The sequence below is a fragment of the Colletotrichum jinshuiense genome, chromosome 6, assembly GCF_051148585.1.
Source record: "Colletotrichum jinshuiense chromosome 6, complete sequence".
Classification (NCBI taxonomy): Eukaryota; Fungi; Ascomycota; class Sordariomycetes; order Glomerellales; family Glomerellaceae; genus Colletotrichum; species Colletotrichum jinshuiense.
In genome coordinates, this window is record NC_139313.1 from 1,426,757 (window position 1) to 1,442,690 (window position 15,934).

Sequence of the window (15,934 nt, forward strand, 5' to 3'; positions counted from 1 at the left end):
CCCGCAAGCGTCCAATTGGCGTCATCCTCGAGGCATCGATAAGCGATGACGCGATTGCGCGGCGCAAACCCGCCATCACAAGCCGGTCACTTTGCATATATTGAGGCAAAAAGACGCACTGCAGGTTTTCGCGGCAATGCATGTGTGAGGGTCCCGGTCCGATGGGTTGGGTTTAGTTGCTCCAGGTGTTTTAAATCTTCCTTCAGCCCCAAACTACTTCCATCCCGACTGGACTTTTGAGCTTCTACCTTCGCGAACCGAGCTTCTACGGCATGATTACCGAGGGTGTGTTGATAGGATCTTATTAGGCTTATCACTCTCGTATTCTCTCGTGTTCGGATCCCGCCTCCCCAAACAACTCTACGATGTCTCGATACAGAGCGTATGACAAGGACGATGACGGTCCCGTCATCGAAAACACGGGTGTTGGCGCAGCCAATGGCGAATCCTCAAACTCAGCCGACTTCGCTGCCATCGACCCAGAGAGCGGCGTCAAGCGTGGTCTGAAGACGCGGCATCTTAGTATGATGGCCTTGGCAGGCATCATCGGACCCGGTCTACTAATCGGCGCTGGTGGTGCCCTCTCCAATGGTGGTCCTGCCGCTCTGCTCATCGGATTTGGGGTCATTGGCATCATTGCTTTCAGTATTATGCAGAGTCTGGGCGAGCTGACCACGCTATATCCCAGCGGTGGTGCCTTCACAGGTCTGGCGGATCGGTTTGTCGACAAGGCGTTTGGAGTCGCGCTGGGATGGAACTACTATATCATCTGGATGTGCGTCCTGGCTAACGAATACAACGTGCTTTCGAGCATTTTTGTCTTTTGGAGTGACAAGGTGCCATTGTGGGGATATTTCCTGATCTTCTGGGTAAGCAATTTGTCGAGGTTTCGGGGAGCAAGTTGGCTAACAGTTTGCAGACGGCTTTCCTTGGTTTCCAGCTGCTTGGCGTCGAGGCATTTGGAGAGGCCGAGTTCTGGTTAGCGCTACTGAAGCTCATTGGTCTGGTCGCCTACTTCATATTTTCCATCGTGTGAGTATACCACAAGAAGTTAGTTTGCCGTATCATACTGACCTAGCCAGTTATGCTGCTGGAGGAATCCCCGGACAGGATGCCCTCGGTTTCCGCTACTGGCGCGACCCTGGCGCCTTCACCGATGGCTTTCGCGGTGTCGCCAAGGTGTTCGTCTTTTGCTCCACGTTCTACGCCGGAGTTGAGTCCGTCGCCGTTGCAGCTACCGAGACCAAGAATCCCCGTGTCGCCGTGCCGCTCGCCATTCGTCAGGTTTTCTGGCGAATTATCTTCATCTACATGGGCTCGGCATTCTTTTTCGGTCTCACTTGCCCTGCCAATGCCGACGAGCTTGTGAACGGGGGTTCGCGCGCAGTAAAGAGTCCCATGACTGTTGCCATCCAGAACGCAGGCTGGGAAGGTGGTGTCCACCTCATCAACGCCTTCATCTTCGTCACATGTCTAAGCGCTTGCAACAGCTCCATCTACATCGGCTCTCGCACGCTGTTGTACATGGGCCAGAACAAGAAGGCGCCCAAGATTCTAGGCAGGACTGATAGCCGCGGCGTACCCATACCCGCCATCGTTTTCACCAACCTTTGCGGCGCCCTGTCCATGATGAATATTAGCACCGGTGCGAGCAAGGCGTATTCTTACATCGTCAACCTCAGCGGTGTCTCAACATTTTTGGTGTGGGGCTCCATTTCGTTCATTCACATCCGATTTCGGACAGCGTGGAAGGCCCAGGGTCATGCCGAGAGCTCTCTTCCGTTTGTTTCGATGTGGTATCCCTGGAACGCCTACTTTGGTCTGGCCGCAAACATCTTCCTTGCAATCGTTCAGGGTTGGACGACCCTGGCTCCTTTCGATGCCGGATCGTTCGTTGACGCCTACATCCTGCTGCCGTTGTTCCCCATCATTTGGTTTGGTTACAAGTTTTGGTTCAAGACCCACTTCTGGAGGGCGAGTGAGATCGATCTAATGTCTGGTCGACGGCGAGACCTGGACGAACCCCAGGAGATTGAGACTGGCGAATTCAATTTGGATAGGCTTCCTTGGTGGAAGCGAGTCCTGAAGAGCTTCTAAAGAGTCGGATATACCCTGCCACCTTAAATTTTGAAGGTAGGCCCAAGATAATGGCACAGGTGGCTTCCTTTGCTCAGCCCTCAGAGCCTTGATGTTGTCCTTGTGAGCCAACTCTAAAATCTGGACGCCTAGAGAGCATTGTTAAGAAATGTTTCGATACCCCCATTAATTGAATTATTTATGTCCCTTTCCGAAATTCTCTGTCAAACATGCAAAACCTCTGTGACTATCAGATTGAAAGTAATCACACTGATTTGAGAATACTCCTATGACATGATTAAATGGAGCAGACGACCAAGCCGACGTAGATTTTGCTTGCGAAGGTTGAAATGAAACCTCGGTAACTCCCGTGAGCCAGGTGGCAAAATCCGCCCTCGATCCTCGGCCTCTTTCGTCAGCCTCTCTGGGAGCTCGATCTAACCTTTCAGCAATGCGGGTGATCCGATAATCTCCCTAATCACAGAACTGCCACGTTACGCAATGTAAGACTTGCCACCATACTCGGCCCCGGTATCCAAAGGTGCAACAATAGTGAGAATGAAGCAGTTGTCCTGACTTCTGGCTGCACAAAGCTGTTAGATCGCCGCCTTGCGCCACTCTTCATCACTGTAAGGTACACATTCCATCCCTGAGACCACCGTGTGTCTTGGACACATCGAAGACCGCGAGGTTCTTCTCTAATGCAACAGACACATGGTGCTAGACAGCCAAGGAAAGTTTCGCATCGACCGAAATGGGCGGGTTGCCAAGACGCCAGACGTTTCTTTTGCTGAATAGTCTTCTTCCATATGGGCTGGTTCTGGAACCCGCAAGTTTAGAGGGCCTTGAGGACGCGGAGCTTTTTGTAAAAATTGGCTTCGGCAGAGCTATCTTGTGGCAGACCGCCTATAAAGTGCTGGGCGGATAAAGCACTGCGAATTGCGGAGATCCCGAGATCAAGGCTTCCAGGGCTCAGGAGATTAGAGGATGAGAGGTTGTGAGAAATTGGTTGGAATAATCTCCTTATCTCATCTCTCCCGTTTTCTTGGTAATCTGCAAAGCCTTCTTTAGAGCCTGTTCAAATCGATTCCACGTTGATGGATCTTCCTCAGATGGAAATGTTTCAAATTGGGAAACAACCCAGTCGTAAAATTCGTACGGGTCATCTAAATTCCCAGTCATGTCTAAATGGTTTCTGACGTCGTTCAATAATTGCTCACTCCAGATGCTGGAGCCTGTGTTAAGTAACCTTTTTACACACCGGCTGTTCACCATTTCGTAGACAAAATTGGATCTCGGAAGATCGTCATGGTCGCAGATCTGGAGTCCCTCGGCAAGTCTGTCTCGAAAAATAGGAGGTAGAGTCTTTTGTCCTCGTTGCATTAGGTGAAATATTACTCGATGATAAAGCTTGAAAGGCGTGATGCTATAATCGGCGAGTAATCGGTCTTCTCCCTCATCTTCCGTTAATCCGAGGAGCCCGTAGACCCGGTCCCGAGGGTCTGTACAGTGGTAGTCTTTACAAAAAGCCAACAGCCGAGTGAGCCGCGGCCGTGCTCCAAAACCGAAGTCTTTGTTCGTAAAAGAGGAGCGTTTTGGATTCATTTGCCAGGATCTCCGCAGCTTCGACAACTCTCTGCAGCCATTGACGTGTTTCTCGATACTGTAGTGATGCTCCTGCTTGGATAGGTGTTTGAAGCCCAAGTTGGTCTGGTCTGAAATCCCAAACGGTCGAAACTGTTGTAGAGATAGCCAAGACACTGCAGCAGATCCGCAAAGTACCCAAAGCTCCCTTGCCAAGGTGAACTCCTGTACAATCCATATCCTTGACCAGTAAGGACGAGACACAAACGATTTCGCGTCTCTGAAGGAGAACTTTCTTTTCTGCGAGCGTAGAAAATGATTCCTCTCATTCCGTGCTGTGTGCTTAAGGGCTCGCAAGTACTCGAAAAGGAGTGATATCTCGCCGTCATCGACTCCGATCCACGCAATGACAAAGTGAGCGGTCGAGTAAATGGCTTTCATGAGATCGACTTGATCACCACGCTCAGAAATGTCGTCTTGATTAACACAGATAGCGTCGATCCAGAAATACTCTGGCAATTTTGTATCGGGTTTTTTCTGCAGAGATATACAATTCTCATCGTTGCCAGAAATTTGTACTAATTGCTGTAGGGCGTGCCAAAGGTTTTCCCGAACTTTTAGTGTGGCTCCATTGACAATTATGTCGTGTGACGGTTCGGGATACCCCCATACGTACGATACTCCAATAAAAGCGGGAGCATCGTCCAAGAAGTGGCTTGTCAAGGTGCAACGTATGATTTTATCCTCCTGTTCGGGCAAAAGTTTTAGAAGCCTGGTGGATTTTGTTCCTCGGCCCAGAGGCGGATAGATGCTTTTTGAAAATGACATTTTCAATTTCCCCACTCTATTTTTTTCCTTTTCGCGAAGTTCGAGGAGTTGAGTGATGACTCTGGGCAATGAACCGCAGTGAGCGTGCTGCTTGAGCCGTGATCAATGCTTGGCTGGTGAATACGGGAAGATAAGCGCAACCCTGTTGATGTCAGAGGGAAAAGTCGTTTGATGAATCCCCAATTTTTACACGGGGTTCTGTCGCTTGACGGCACTGCAAGCTCATGCACGTGAGTGGGTTTCTGGCACCTTTCAAACCATCTCTGATTTGATGACTTTCAAAAGCGACCCCAACGGAAAGTTCTGCATTGAGATTGGTTGCTTCCGATGATGTAGACGTGCCGCTGCTATGCTTAAGCGTGGCCAGATTACCCGATTCTCATGGCTGCTGGAGGCCAATCGTAGCGAATACCATCCTGCCGGCCCTTTTATTTCATCTGCACTGCGCTATGCTTCAAAAATCACCACTTCTGGCTTATAAACAATAGACTAATGAACAAATCAAAAAACTCTAGGTTAGATCACGTCTGAGACAAGACAGAGTCAAGGGTAGAAAGAAAGAGGCAGTTATTTTATTTGTCCATTAGTAACAGAGCCGCTAGTTTCAACAGAGTTGTTAATAATGCCAGTTGACTTGGTATGAAAGCCATAACTATTTTGTCTACCTATCCATATGTGTTGGATTACTCAGCCAGAATACAGGGAGTTGGCCAGCAGCAGCAGCCAACCGCGGCAGCGGAACCCGGAGATCCAACCTCCGGGCTGGCAATAGTGATATCTTCACTACTGCTGCTGCTACCAACCTACCTACTCTTCTACACAAGACAACAGAAGAATACAGTACCAGTTTGATCCTTTGATTATGTTCGATTACTCCCGTACGGGTACCCTGTGATTCCAACAATATGAGCGTTGACCACAATGTTGGTTCGATGAATTTACTGCGGTTTCTTTTTCCAATTCTTCCTCATGGAAGTTTACCGCATCTTGATGAGGTCAGTTCTGATGGAATTTAAGCTGCAACAAGAGGTTGCTCTGTTTGTCATTTTGAAGGTTTAACAATCAAACCAAGTGGGTTGGATATCATGAGCAGTGAATACATGTTCGTAGATACCCTAAAGAATCATCAATAAAGAGTACAGATACTAATATGAACTAGGTAATAGGAATCACTTAAATCCTCCGGCCGGCCGACTTTCTCGGCTAGAAGCGATTTTTTGCATTCCTGTCGCCAGCATCTAAGAAGCGTTCCAGTAGGTCGTGTCAACCCACGATGTCCACCCGGGCAAAATCGAGTCAATGGATACCGCACTTGACAGCTTCTTCGCCCAGCTCACCCGCGTTCCACTCGCTCCCGTGCCAGTGTTGCCGTACTCCGCGTAGTAGACATTAGCGGTTGGGTTGGTTCCCCATGCAGACCATCCAACAGGTTTAACGACATCGCTTAGGTCAGAATTTTGTACAACTACGCGCGCATACTCCCTCCATGGCCGGCCAAGGACTGTTGACTCCTTGGCGACTCCAGCACCTGACTTGGCCGCGATCTTAGCCTTGTTTATGACGTACCAGTAGCTGTCGGCGCTGTCACGGCCGCTGGCAGTGATGTAGCCAGCACCGTTTATGGCGATGGTGCACTTCTCAAACCAAGCGTTACCATCGTTGCCAAAGATAAAGTCAGTAGCGCCCTCGATGTAGCTGTTCTTGTAGACTTGATGCGGTTTGTTTGTATAAATCGTGTCCTGGTAGCCGACGAAGCTCACACCGTAGTATCCCTGATACTGGCCATTTGCAGAAACTGCTAGGGCTTGGGAGCCCTTTCCGTAGCCGTTGACAAGGTTGACGTTGTATAGACTGAAGTAGCTTGTCGCGACTCGAAGAGTAGCCGAGAGGTCGTTGCTTCCAGCATCAGCAGCTGAGAGAGTGTTGGTTAAGGTGACTTGGTTTTGAGTGTAATCCTGATCATTGGCGGTGTAGGCATAGATCACGAGTTTGCCACTCAGACTAGGAATTGAAACCTGCCCCGAATAAGTTCCTGGTTGAATGAAGATGGTTGTTGTAGCAGTTGAGCTTGTCGAGATGGAGTTGATGGCTGATTGAAGCTGAGATAATAATGTTAGCTTTGAAATACCACATGACTCAATAGGAAACCCCTAGAAATTCTTACAGAAGTGTATTGACCACCAGACTTTGCAACCACAATTGAGCCAGAGGGTGGCGAAGTTCTTGAGGCGGCTAGAACATTGCCTGCCAGAACTGCCAAGGACGAGAAAGAGTTGAGGAACTTCATAGTGCTGTCGGAGGTAGCTGTTTGGAGAAAAAAATCGTGAGTTTAGCAAAATACTTTTTTTTTATCAATAAGGGATGCTGTATGTGATCTTTTAACTACAAGTTTATTTGGCGTTGTGTATGTATGTAAAGTCAGGGATGCCATCCTTGGATGGCGAAATCCTTGGCTGCGTTGGACAATCACCACCAACTTATCCAAGTTCCACCCATCCGGCGGAGTGAAGCATTGTTTCTTCTGTAGGATGACATAGCAATCTACATGTTACGGGACACGGAGGCAAGAAAATAGGTGGACTAGAATTCTCCGTCCACATTCCGCTATACCACTTACGCATATGCACATTCCCCGCCGCTGGAATTACCCCGAACGTTTTCCTGCAGTAATCCCGTCCACTCGATTCAAAGAGGGCTTTCTGCATGCAAATGAACCTAAATTTGACGTCGCAACGGCGGGGTCGTGTAACACTAGAGAAAAGGTCATGTGAGCCAATTTGGAAGGACACCTTAGCTGCGATGTGCTTCCCTTTTCAAGACACCGGGGTTAATCAGGGGATTGGTTCAGGTGTGGCCGCACGACCGCGGTTTTCCTTCGACTACGCAAATGCTGTTCCATGGGAAAAGATGAGAGCATACTGATGACCCTCCTAAATCTCAGAAAACCGCCTGAGCATAGGTTTAGGCGGTCTTTTTATGCAGCTACTTCTCATTTCCTGGTAGTTACAATGCAATCAGTCAGGCCTGCGTAGAAAATCTTCATTGACCTCTGAAAAATCATGTAAGAGTAATGGTGCCTAGAAAAGCGTTTTGGAAAACATAAGAAACATTCACAATGTTTTGATAAATCATGAGTTCCAAATACGCATCGTAACCGGCCCTGCTCTTCGAACAGAGTAATATTTACAACGAATGAACAAACACTCCCTCACTAAAACATCGCTTGAATAGTCAAAGGTGTACTCAGATAACTGTCTTTCGAATTCCGGCATTTTCCACCGTTCAAGAGCAAACCGAGGCTTTAGGACCAGCGTTTGCTTTGACATAAGCGGGAACGTCAGCAGTCGGGGTAAGTGTGTAGGAGTAGTAAGTCTTCGGGTCGAAGGATGTGCCCGAATTAGCAGCAATAGTACCAGTGCAGCTCTTATAGGTGTTACCAGATGCATTGAGAACTGCAGCAGAGTCTTTTGTAAGCGGGTTCTTGGTGTTCTCGAAGAAGACGTTCTCGACTCGCGCATTGGTGCTACCACGAGCATAGTGGCCATACGAGGTGATGCCGTAGAGATAATTATTGTAAAGATGAACCTGGGCAAGGTTGTCGGCGCTCGGGTTCCGCTGATTGGTCTTGTCGAACCAGTTATGATTGATGGTACCGCGGGCAGTTACGTTCTCAGTCCAGCCGATACCGAAAGTCTTGTCGTGGTTACGGAAAATGTTATTAGACACGGTGAAGTAGGTAGTGTCCTTCCGAAGGTCGAGAAGTCCATCGCCCCCGTCCTCGAAAAGACAGTGGTCAATCCAGATATTGCTGACTGTGTCGGCCTGAACCCCATCCCGATCGTTCTCTACGCCGTCATTCAGGTTCGTGTGGCCAATGTTCAAATTGCGGATGATAACGTTTTTGGCTCCGTTTAGCCCCAAGCCGCCTTTTGAAATATTGTCAGACATTCCTTGGAGATACTTCGGGAACACTGCTGGAAACACTTACCTTGATAGAGCTCGCCGGTAGTTCCAAGACCGATTACAGTCTTGTCGTTTGCTACCTTGATCTCTTTACCGAGCGGAGAAATGGTGATGCGGCCGCTGACCTTGATTACATACTTGCCTGACGCACTGGCATACTTCTCAAGGTCAGCTTGAGTTGTCACAGTCACCTCCGTACCTCCCGCACCCCCAGTAGTGCCACCATTCAGAGATGCAAATCCCGTGGCAGAAGCAAGGCATCCGCTAGACTGTCTCTTGAAGATACCGCCATGTGCAGCAGCACCCTGAAGGAGAACTATGAGAGGAAAAGAAAATTTCATGATGGCTGTATCTAAAAACCACAACAAATTCAATAAAAAGATTTGGTTGAATTACTTGCTAAGACCGGAGCGGGCGACTTATAACATCACGCTGCCCGTACTTCACGCTTTTAGCACTTTCTCCGAACAGTAACCACTCCTTACCTGTTCGAGCAGTTCACGAGTACAGATTCAGCGGAGTATCTCCGTAGGGTTGGCTTTAGCCTGAAAACACAGACTTGGCCGCTCTGGACATTTTGCCAAGCAGTACAGCAGGATGGGCAAGGCGGAGCGATCCTCGGGGGGGGGCCCAAGCAGCTCAAGGGCACCAATCGAAGCTTTCAAATCATTTTCAATTTGAAATTATGGGCGGAAGGGAGTTTGCCAAGCATGTTTCTTTTTGCATTTGAGGGGCTAGGATCCGTTGAGTATCGAAATTACAGGTAGCTGGGTCTGGATGTGACGTGTGTGCGGAATTGAACGAAAACCCACCAGTTGAACGAGGTTATTTCCCCGCATCGCAGCCAGGTGTCACACATCACGCAAAGTCCCGCCAATAAGTACTCGCTCACATTTAGTGCTGATCTCTTTAAGGGCACTGATCGTCGTCTTCTTTAAGCTATGTATGTCACACTCTTGAAACCCCTGCTCAGTGTTCCTCCGGCCTAATGGCCTAAACTTTTATCTTCCCATAATTCGACAAATGTATTGACACCCCCGGAATCGCCAACTTCCTGAATTTAGGCTTCTCTATGCTTTCCCCCCGATCTCTTTCGTGCGAGAAAACCGGATGCTTAGTATACAGGCAAAACCTGCCATCGCCATGGCTCCAGCATAGTATGCGGCTGGTCGGAACTTCTCAAGGCCATCAACGTCTCCCGACAGCGAGTAGAGCCCGGAAGCAATAGGCGTCCCCTGGAATCTTTGGTTAACAGCCACTCAGAACGCGGGCTAGCATCAGACTTACGAAAAAGAATCCACAAAACCAAGTCGTCCAGACTATTGGAATGATACTAAGGGTATTCTCGCCTCCAAATGTGGCGCTGACCGCGATAGGTGTGAGACTGAAAAAGGCGCCGCATCCAATACCGTTGAAGACAAGGTACACTGAAAAGATTCCAATGGATGAAGATAACGGCCAGACGATGAGGGAGCTCAGGCTCATGAACAGCATACATATCGCCAAGCTCTCAACTGGGCCGAGCAATGTGTCCGCAACCCAGCCTGCGACAATGCGTCCAAATGTAGACGCCAAGTTCCATGCTGCCAGAATAATAATGCCAACTTCTTTTGAGTAGCCCATGGATCTTGAAAAGATTGGGATGAAGTAAGGCGGGATGAAAAGCGGGAAACAAGATAAAACCGTGCCAATAACAAGCAAGAGAAACCGTGGTTGTTTGAAACGGGACCTGAAGTGGTTAGTTACATAATTTCTAGGAATATTCGCTCTCGAATGTGCGGCAGGTTCAGATCACTTACCACTGAAGCTGACGGGAACCTTTCTGCGCGGAGGCATTACGTTTTGGGAGGAAGTACGAGGCGGGAATGGAAACGCCCCAGAGGATGAAGCCCAGAATACGGAATGTCCAGGCGACATCCAAGCCCTTCACGAGGTAGTTTGTCACAACGCTCATGATGGCAGACCCTAAGCTGCCTCCGCCGAAGACGAACCCCATTGCCAAGGCTTTGTGTTTTTTAAACAAGCTCATTGGAGCAGTTGATGCAGACTATTATTGGGGTACGGTAACAGGTTAGTTGTTGTTACATGTTCCATACTAAAACGCAGTTATGTGTTTCTTCTAGAAAGCCGAAAAGAACAAAGTACTCACGAATACACAGAGTCCACCGCCAAGACCAAAAACGAGTCCGTGAAGGAAGAACAACGCAACAACATGATGGGTGGTCCAGCTTGCAAGGACTTCTCCCAGGCCCATGAAGAAACCCCCAATCAGTGCAGACATTCGATATCCTATCCGGCAGACAATCTTGTCTGACACAATACTGAAGCAAATCATGAATGAAGTCCCCAATGAGCCGACGAAGGTCAGTGTTGTCAAACTTGATGAGGTTGTCTCAACCAGCCTGACCTGCATGATGCCCCAGGAGTATATCACTCCCAGATAGACAAACATGGTCAAAGATGATGCTGCGACTGTGATCCAGGCTTTTCGGTCGTCATAGGTTTGCTCTTCAGACTTCGGCATCGTCCTGGACGCGGGGTCGTCGCTCGAATGGTCTGTGTCGTGGCCATCTTGCCTTGGGGTTGGCGGTGCGTGGGGGTAGACATTTCTGGTACCTTTCTCGGCATCCATCTTCAGAAAATTCAAATAATTATTTACGATATTACTTCTGCATGTTCATCATGAATTACCAGTTTTTGTTCTTCGTCGCTCGCGGTTTATGGATTCCTGGAATCGTACGTTTAATCGGCTTTCGGTTTTCGGGTTTGGCAGAACCGAGGTGATTTTCTTCAATTTCCCGGAGCACGTCAATTGTATCAACTGCTATCAACCTTACAGTGGATCTTTGATGTAGGTCTTCCGAATTTTTTGACTTTAATCCCGGTCAAACTTCCGATCGAATGCCGTGTCCGGAGGTAAAATGGTGATGTCGATCCCGAAGTCTCTCGGGTTTGAATAGCGCTAAGTGGAGAGTATATTTAGGCGACTTAACACCTTTGTTCCCCCCTTTCTCGCGGCTGTACTTCTCTTTCTTCACGGACAAACAACCCTTTCTTCCAAAACTTTATACTTTATCACAACTTCACTAGAGGTAGCCGCGATCATGGCCCCAGCAAGCACCAGCGACCTGTTCACACCGGACGCAGCTGGACAGCAACCCAATAACATCAAATCAAAGAACGGAGAGGGTCGTTTGATGCACCGCTCTCTGGTTCAACACCCGTCAATGGTCGAGTCCGCAAGTGGAATCTACTTAAATTTGTCCAATGGCCATAAAGTCATCGACGCTTGCGGCGGCGCAGCTGTTGCGCTGATCGGCCATGCCAACGAGGAAGTCATTCAAGCCATTACCGATCAAGCCCGAAAAGTGAGCTACGTCCATACTCAGGCGTATACCACTGAGCCAGCTGAAGAACTAGCCAACCTCATTCTGGATGGTAATACCCACGGGCTAGAGAAGGCCTTTTTTGTATGCAGTGGAAGCGAGGCCGTCGAGTCTGCATTGAAGCTAGCCCGTCAATATCACTACGAGAAGGGACAACCGCAGAGACTACACTTCATCGGAAGGCGCCAAGCTTATCACGGTAACACCATAGCAACCATGTCAATCTCCAGTGTCGCGTCCAGGAAGGTACCCTATCAAAACTTTGGCTATCCTCATGTATCGCACGTATCACCTGCATACGCATACCAGTATCAACGGAAAGACGAGACCGAGGATGAGTACACTGCGAGGCTTCTTGCTGAACTCGAAGCGGAATTCCAACGGGTCGGTTCCGAAAATGTTATCGCTTTCGTTGCAGAGACAATGGTCGGTGCCACCGCCGGATGTGTTGCTCCTCCTACTGGTTATCTCGCTGGCGTTCGGCAAATTTGCGACAAGCACGGAGCTCTTCTTATTCTCGACGAAGTCATGTGTGGCACCGGACGCACCGGAACATTCTTTGCCTTCGAGAAGGAAGGTATTGTCCCTGATATCGTCACTATCGCGAAGGGGTTGGGAGGAGGCTATGGCCCTATTGCCGGCGTTTTGATGCATGAAAAGGTTGTCACTGCCTTGAGACAGGGCTCAATGGCCTTCAACCACGGACATACATACCAGGCTCACCCTATTGCCTGCGCTGCCGCGTTGGCTGTGCAAAAGATCTTGAAGCGAGACAATCTTGTGGCTCGTTGCGCGGAGTTGGGGAAGCAGCTCGAGGTCCTGCTGCGTACGGAGTTGGCAAACTGTCAGTCGGTTGGCGACATCAGAGGCAGGGGTTTGTTCTGGGGTGTTGAATTTGTCAAAGACCGAGAGACCAAGGAAACTTTTGAACCGAAAACACGATTTGGGCTGCGCATCCAAGAGCGGGCTTTTGAGAAGGGCGTCGCTCTGTACCCTGGTGTCGGTACGGTAGACGGATCAAGAGGCGACCATGTTTTGCTGGCACCACCCTTTACAACAACGGATGAAGAGCTGAGGCAGATTTGCAGAGTCTTTAGAGAATCTGTCGAAGAAATCGAGTCGGAAACATATTGATGGGAGTTCTAAAAAACAAATAGAAAGGGGTTTCAGCCGGTTATGATCGTAATTTTGTTGCATTTCTATATCTAGTTCAATCCTGTCCATGCTAGAGAGACACCCCGTTTTTTACCCCTATCTCAACCAAATTTAGCTAACCGTAAATATATCTGAAGTATCAACATCCTCTAGCATTGACCACCAATTCGGCCATAGACCTTGCTCGTCCATACTGCCAGTAGGGTCAACCAATGCCTGAGCGCTTAGCCCAGTCGTGTTATGCTGCATTTTCTCGCTCAAAATCTCTCCTTCTACAGTGCTTATTGAACTCCTCTCGGCATTATCGATTTCTTCCAGATGTTGGGCCGATCTATCCACTACCCGAAACTCATGTACGGATTGATGTAAGACACTGAAGTCGAAACGAGACCGGCCACGATATCTGTGAATATCGGAAGTCGCTCTTTGATACATTAAAGAGCCGTTTTGAATGGTTTTCAGCTAGATGTCGTTAGAAATGTCCAGAAATTGGCCAGTTAAAGGACATCAAAGATGTACTCACCCAGCCATCTCCAAGGTCCCAAACTTCGCGAAACTTCTTCAGATACTCGATGCTTGAATTCATAAACTCTTCAGCTCTCGAGCCATGTCCGCAAGTAATGCGCGGGAACCTGAAGCCGTATAGATTGATATAACAAGAAGAAAAGGCACAGAAACCGGCGAAGGGAGTCATTACTGCAACCCCACATTCAGAGGCTTCTTGCAGAATACTAGCTAGGTGTGCTGCCGCCTCGAACAGTTCCTTAGCGCTCTCCTCCCACCACCCTGGAGGAGCTTCAGCTTCGAGTGTCGGCGCATCAATGGGACCCTTGGGTATCATGTCTATAGTTGGCAAAAAAGGAAAATATTCTCTTTGGAGCATCATAATGCTGGGTAAAAAGTTACGATTAGCATCTGCGCAGATCTGATCATTAAAACCTGGCTACGGCGTAGACCATCTCACCTTTGATAATACAACAAATTAAGATAGACGAATGATTCGGCATACCCTAAGGTCGCGTGCGCAGCAACGCTGTTGTTCGGATAATGAAGCCGGTGATGTTGTTTCAATCTCCATTCTTCAAGTCTTCGGCGCCAACAAGCCACGGGAGACGTTGGAACCCAAGGGCAGTTTTCCGGTAAACACATACCTGGCGCCTTCCTCCCGTCATTGAAAACAAATGCCATTATGTCCGAATAGATGTCGAAACCATCTGCCATTATCCCAAAGCTTTGATCAAGGTCGAGATAGACAGAAGTGCTCCCACAGCTTGGTATCGAACTGTCTTCTATATTGCCTGGATGGGCCGCAGATCCTGATCCAAGGGCAAACTCGGTGGAGGTAGGTGGTCGCGGGACATTGAGCTTGGCCATTTCTTGCTTCGGGAGCACGCGAGGATTGTAAGTACCGGAACTGACCATGCAATCCATGATAAAGCAAGCCCAAAACGTCCTCGTCTCAATAGCAGAAGTCAAGTCATTCGGTTCGCTGCGATGAGGGATCTCAAGGGGGAAAGGGGCGACTCTTGAGCTGTGAAGTAGTTGCATCATACGGATGGCAATTCCTACAATATGTCAGAAGGAATCGAGATACTCATATATATCCCAGCTCACCGCAATGCATCCAGGCTTTGTGAAAGTCTCTTGTGCCCCATTCATACAACGTTAGTATTAGTAGTGCCTGTATAACCTTGACGTCTGGTGGCTGGAGTATGCAAGCGGCTAGGACGTCGCACGCATATGACGCGTAACGTTCGCTAGGATATAATATTTGGGTTCGCAGACGGTCTGAGTCTGGTTTCTGTGTTTTGGTCATTGCAAGGACCGTTGCCAGCAAAGCCCTGCTTTCCCTAGGACGGCTTGATGCAAAGGATTGCATGAATGATGACGGATGGATGACCCGAAGCTCTGGGAATTTGCGCCAGAAGGCCTCCAAGGCTATGAATATCAGGTCTTTCGGTATCTGCTCAAGATGTCTGTCCATTTCTTCCCTGGTATCTCGATACTCCATAATCGACGAAGATTGGCTGGGTGTAGCCGGTCCTCGGGATTGCGGTGCAGACGCATGAAGGGGCCGGGAATCAACATTATCCTCATTTGAAGTTGACGGCGCTTCTTCCGTCGCTGTCCGAGCTCGTTTGGCTGCACGTCTATTAGATGCAACGTGAGGCCTGGTCAGCACGCAGTCGGGTCTTCCCGATCTCTCGCACTTGTTGCATGGCGGAGTTCCGCTGTTGACGCATTTGATCTTGGATCGCCTACGGAGCAAAATGGGGTAAGCGGCCGATGCGCCGATGCGCCGATCCGAATGTGGCCGGGACAAGCTCCGAGCTGACTTACCGGCAAAATTCACACGAGAGACTTGATCGCATATTTGTTTTCCGAGTGTCGGGTTTGAGGGAAAAGTGGCCGGAGAACCGACCAAACGGAAATGAAGTTTTCGGCTTACGATTTTTCGCACGCCGGGACCGGCTTTGTCAGTTGTGGATCAAGAGTTGGTGGATCCTTTATCTGCATCACTGAGGTTGGCTCTAGTGTCCGATTCTCTCCGATCAATCAATGACAGATAGGCTGAAATGGCGCACGCATACGGCGCTTACAAGCGTTGAACTAGTCTCGAGTCAGAGATCTCTCTACACTGTTTCAAGAGCACAGGCGAAAACTTTTGCAATAGTGGTCGAATTGGGGCAGTAAGCGGCTTCACAACATTGGAGCCGGGCTCACTCCAACATGGATACCCCCTGGTTGCCTAGTTAGTTACCGAGCTTCTCCATCCAAGAAACAGAAGGACACTGCATTCTATGTTGAAATTAAAGAGCCATATTTCAAAATCAGCAGGGACAGAGATAACTATTTTCTTTCGTTTTCGCCGTGCCTCCATTATAGATCCGTGGTCCAAAGACGTAGTTGGACTGGTATGCCCAACCAATAGCGGAATACTG

General features: G+C 48.9%; 5 protein-coding genes across 5 annotated transcripts; 2 read left to right on the plus strand and 3 right to left on the minus strand.

Moving 5' to 3' along the window:
• Positions 1–365: 365 nt before the first annotated feature.
• On the plus strand, positions 366–2,097 carry EsH8_VI_000361 (amino acid permease/ SLC12A domain-containing protein; the record flags this gene model as incomplete). The annotated part of the gene is made up of 3 exons (XM_083271614.1): positions 366–869; positions 920–1,032; positions 1,083–2,097. 3 exons carry the CDS (start codon positions 366–368, stop codon positions 2,095–2,097), a joined length of 1,632 nt encoding a protein of 543 aa, XP_083126788.1.
• Positions 2,098–5,726: 3,629 nt separating this feature from the next.
• EsH8_VI_000362 (uncharacterized protein) lies at positions 5,727–6,775 on the minus strand (the record flags this gene model as incomplete). The annotated part of the gene is made up of 2 exons (XM_083271615.1): positions 5,727–6,587; positions 6,653–6,775. 2 exons carry the CDS (start codon positions 6,773–6,775, stop codon positions 5,727–5,729), a joined length of 984 nt encoding a protein of 327 aa, XP_083126789.1.
• A 995-nt stretch (positions 6,776–7,770) lies between these two features.
• Positions 7,771–8,792, minus strand: EsH8_VI_000363 (pectate lyase family protein; the record flags this gene model as incomplete). The annotated part of the gene is made up of 2 exons (XM_083271616.1): positions 7,771–8,414; positions 8,477–8,792. 2 exons carry the CDS (start codon positions 8,790–8,792, stop codon positions 7,771–7,773), a joined length of 960 nt encoding a protein of 319 aa, XP_083126790.1.
• Positions 8,793–9,521: 729 nt separating this feature from the next.
• EsH8_VI_000364 (major facilitator superfamily domain-containing protein) lies at positions 9,522–10,447 on the minus strand (the record flags this gene model as incomplete). The annotated part of the gene is made up of 3 exons (XM_083271617.1): positions 9,522–9,686; positions 9,739–10,180; positions 10,251–10,447. The coding sequence occupies 3 exons, from the start codon at positions 10,445–10,447 to the stop codon at positions 9,522–9,524; spliced, it is 804 nt and encodes a 267-aa protein (XP_083126791.1).
• A 1,108-nt stretch (positions 10,448–11,555) lies between these two features.
• On the plus strand, positions 11,556–12,971 carry EsH8_VI_000365 (pyridoxal phosphate-dependent transferase; the record flags this gene model as incomplete). Its single annotated transcript, XM_083271618.1, has 1 exon — positions 11,556–12,971. One exon carries the CDS (start codon positions 11,556–11,558, stop codon positions 12,969–12,971), a length of 1,416 nt encoding a protein of 471 aa, XP_083126792.1.
• Positions 12,972–15,934: the final 2,963 nt, after the last annotated feature.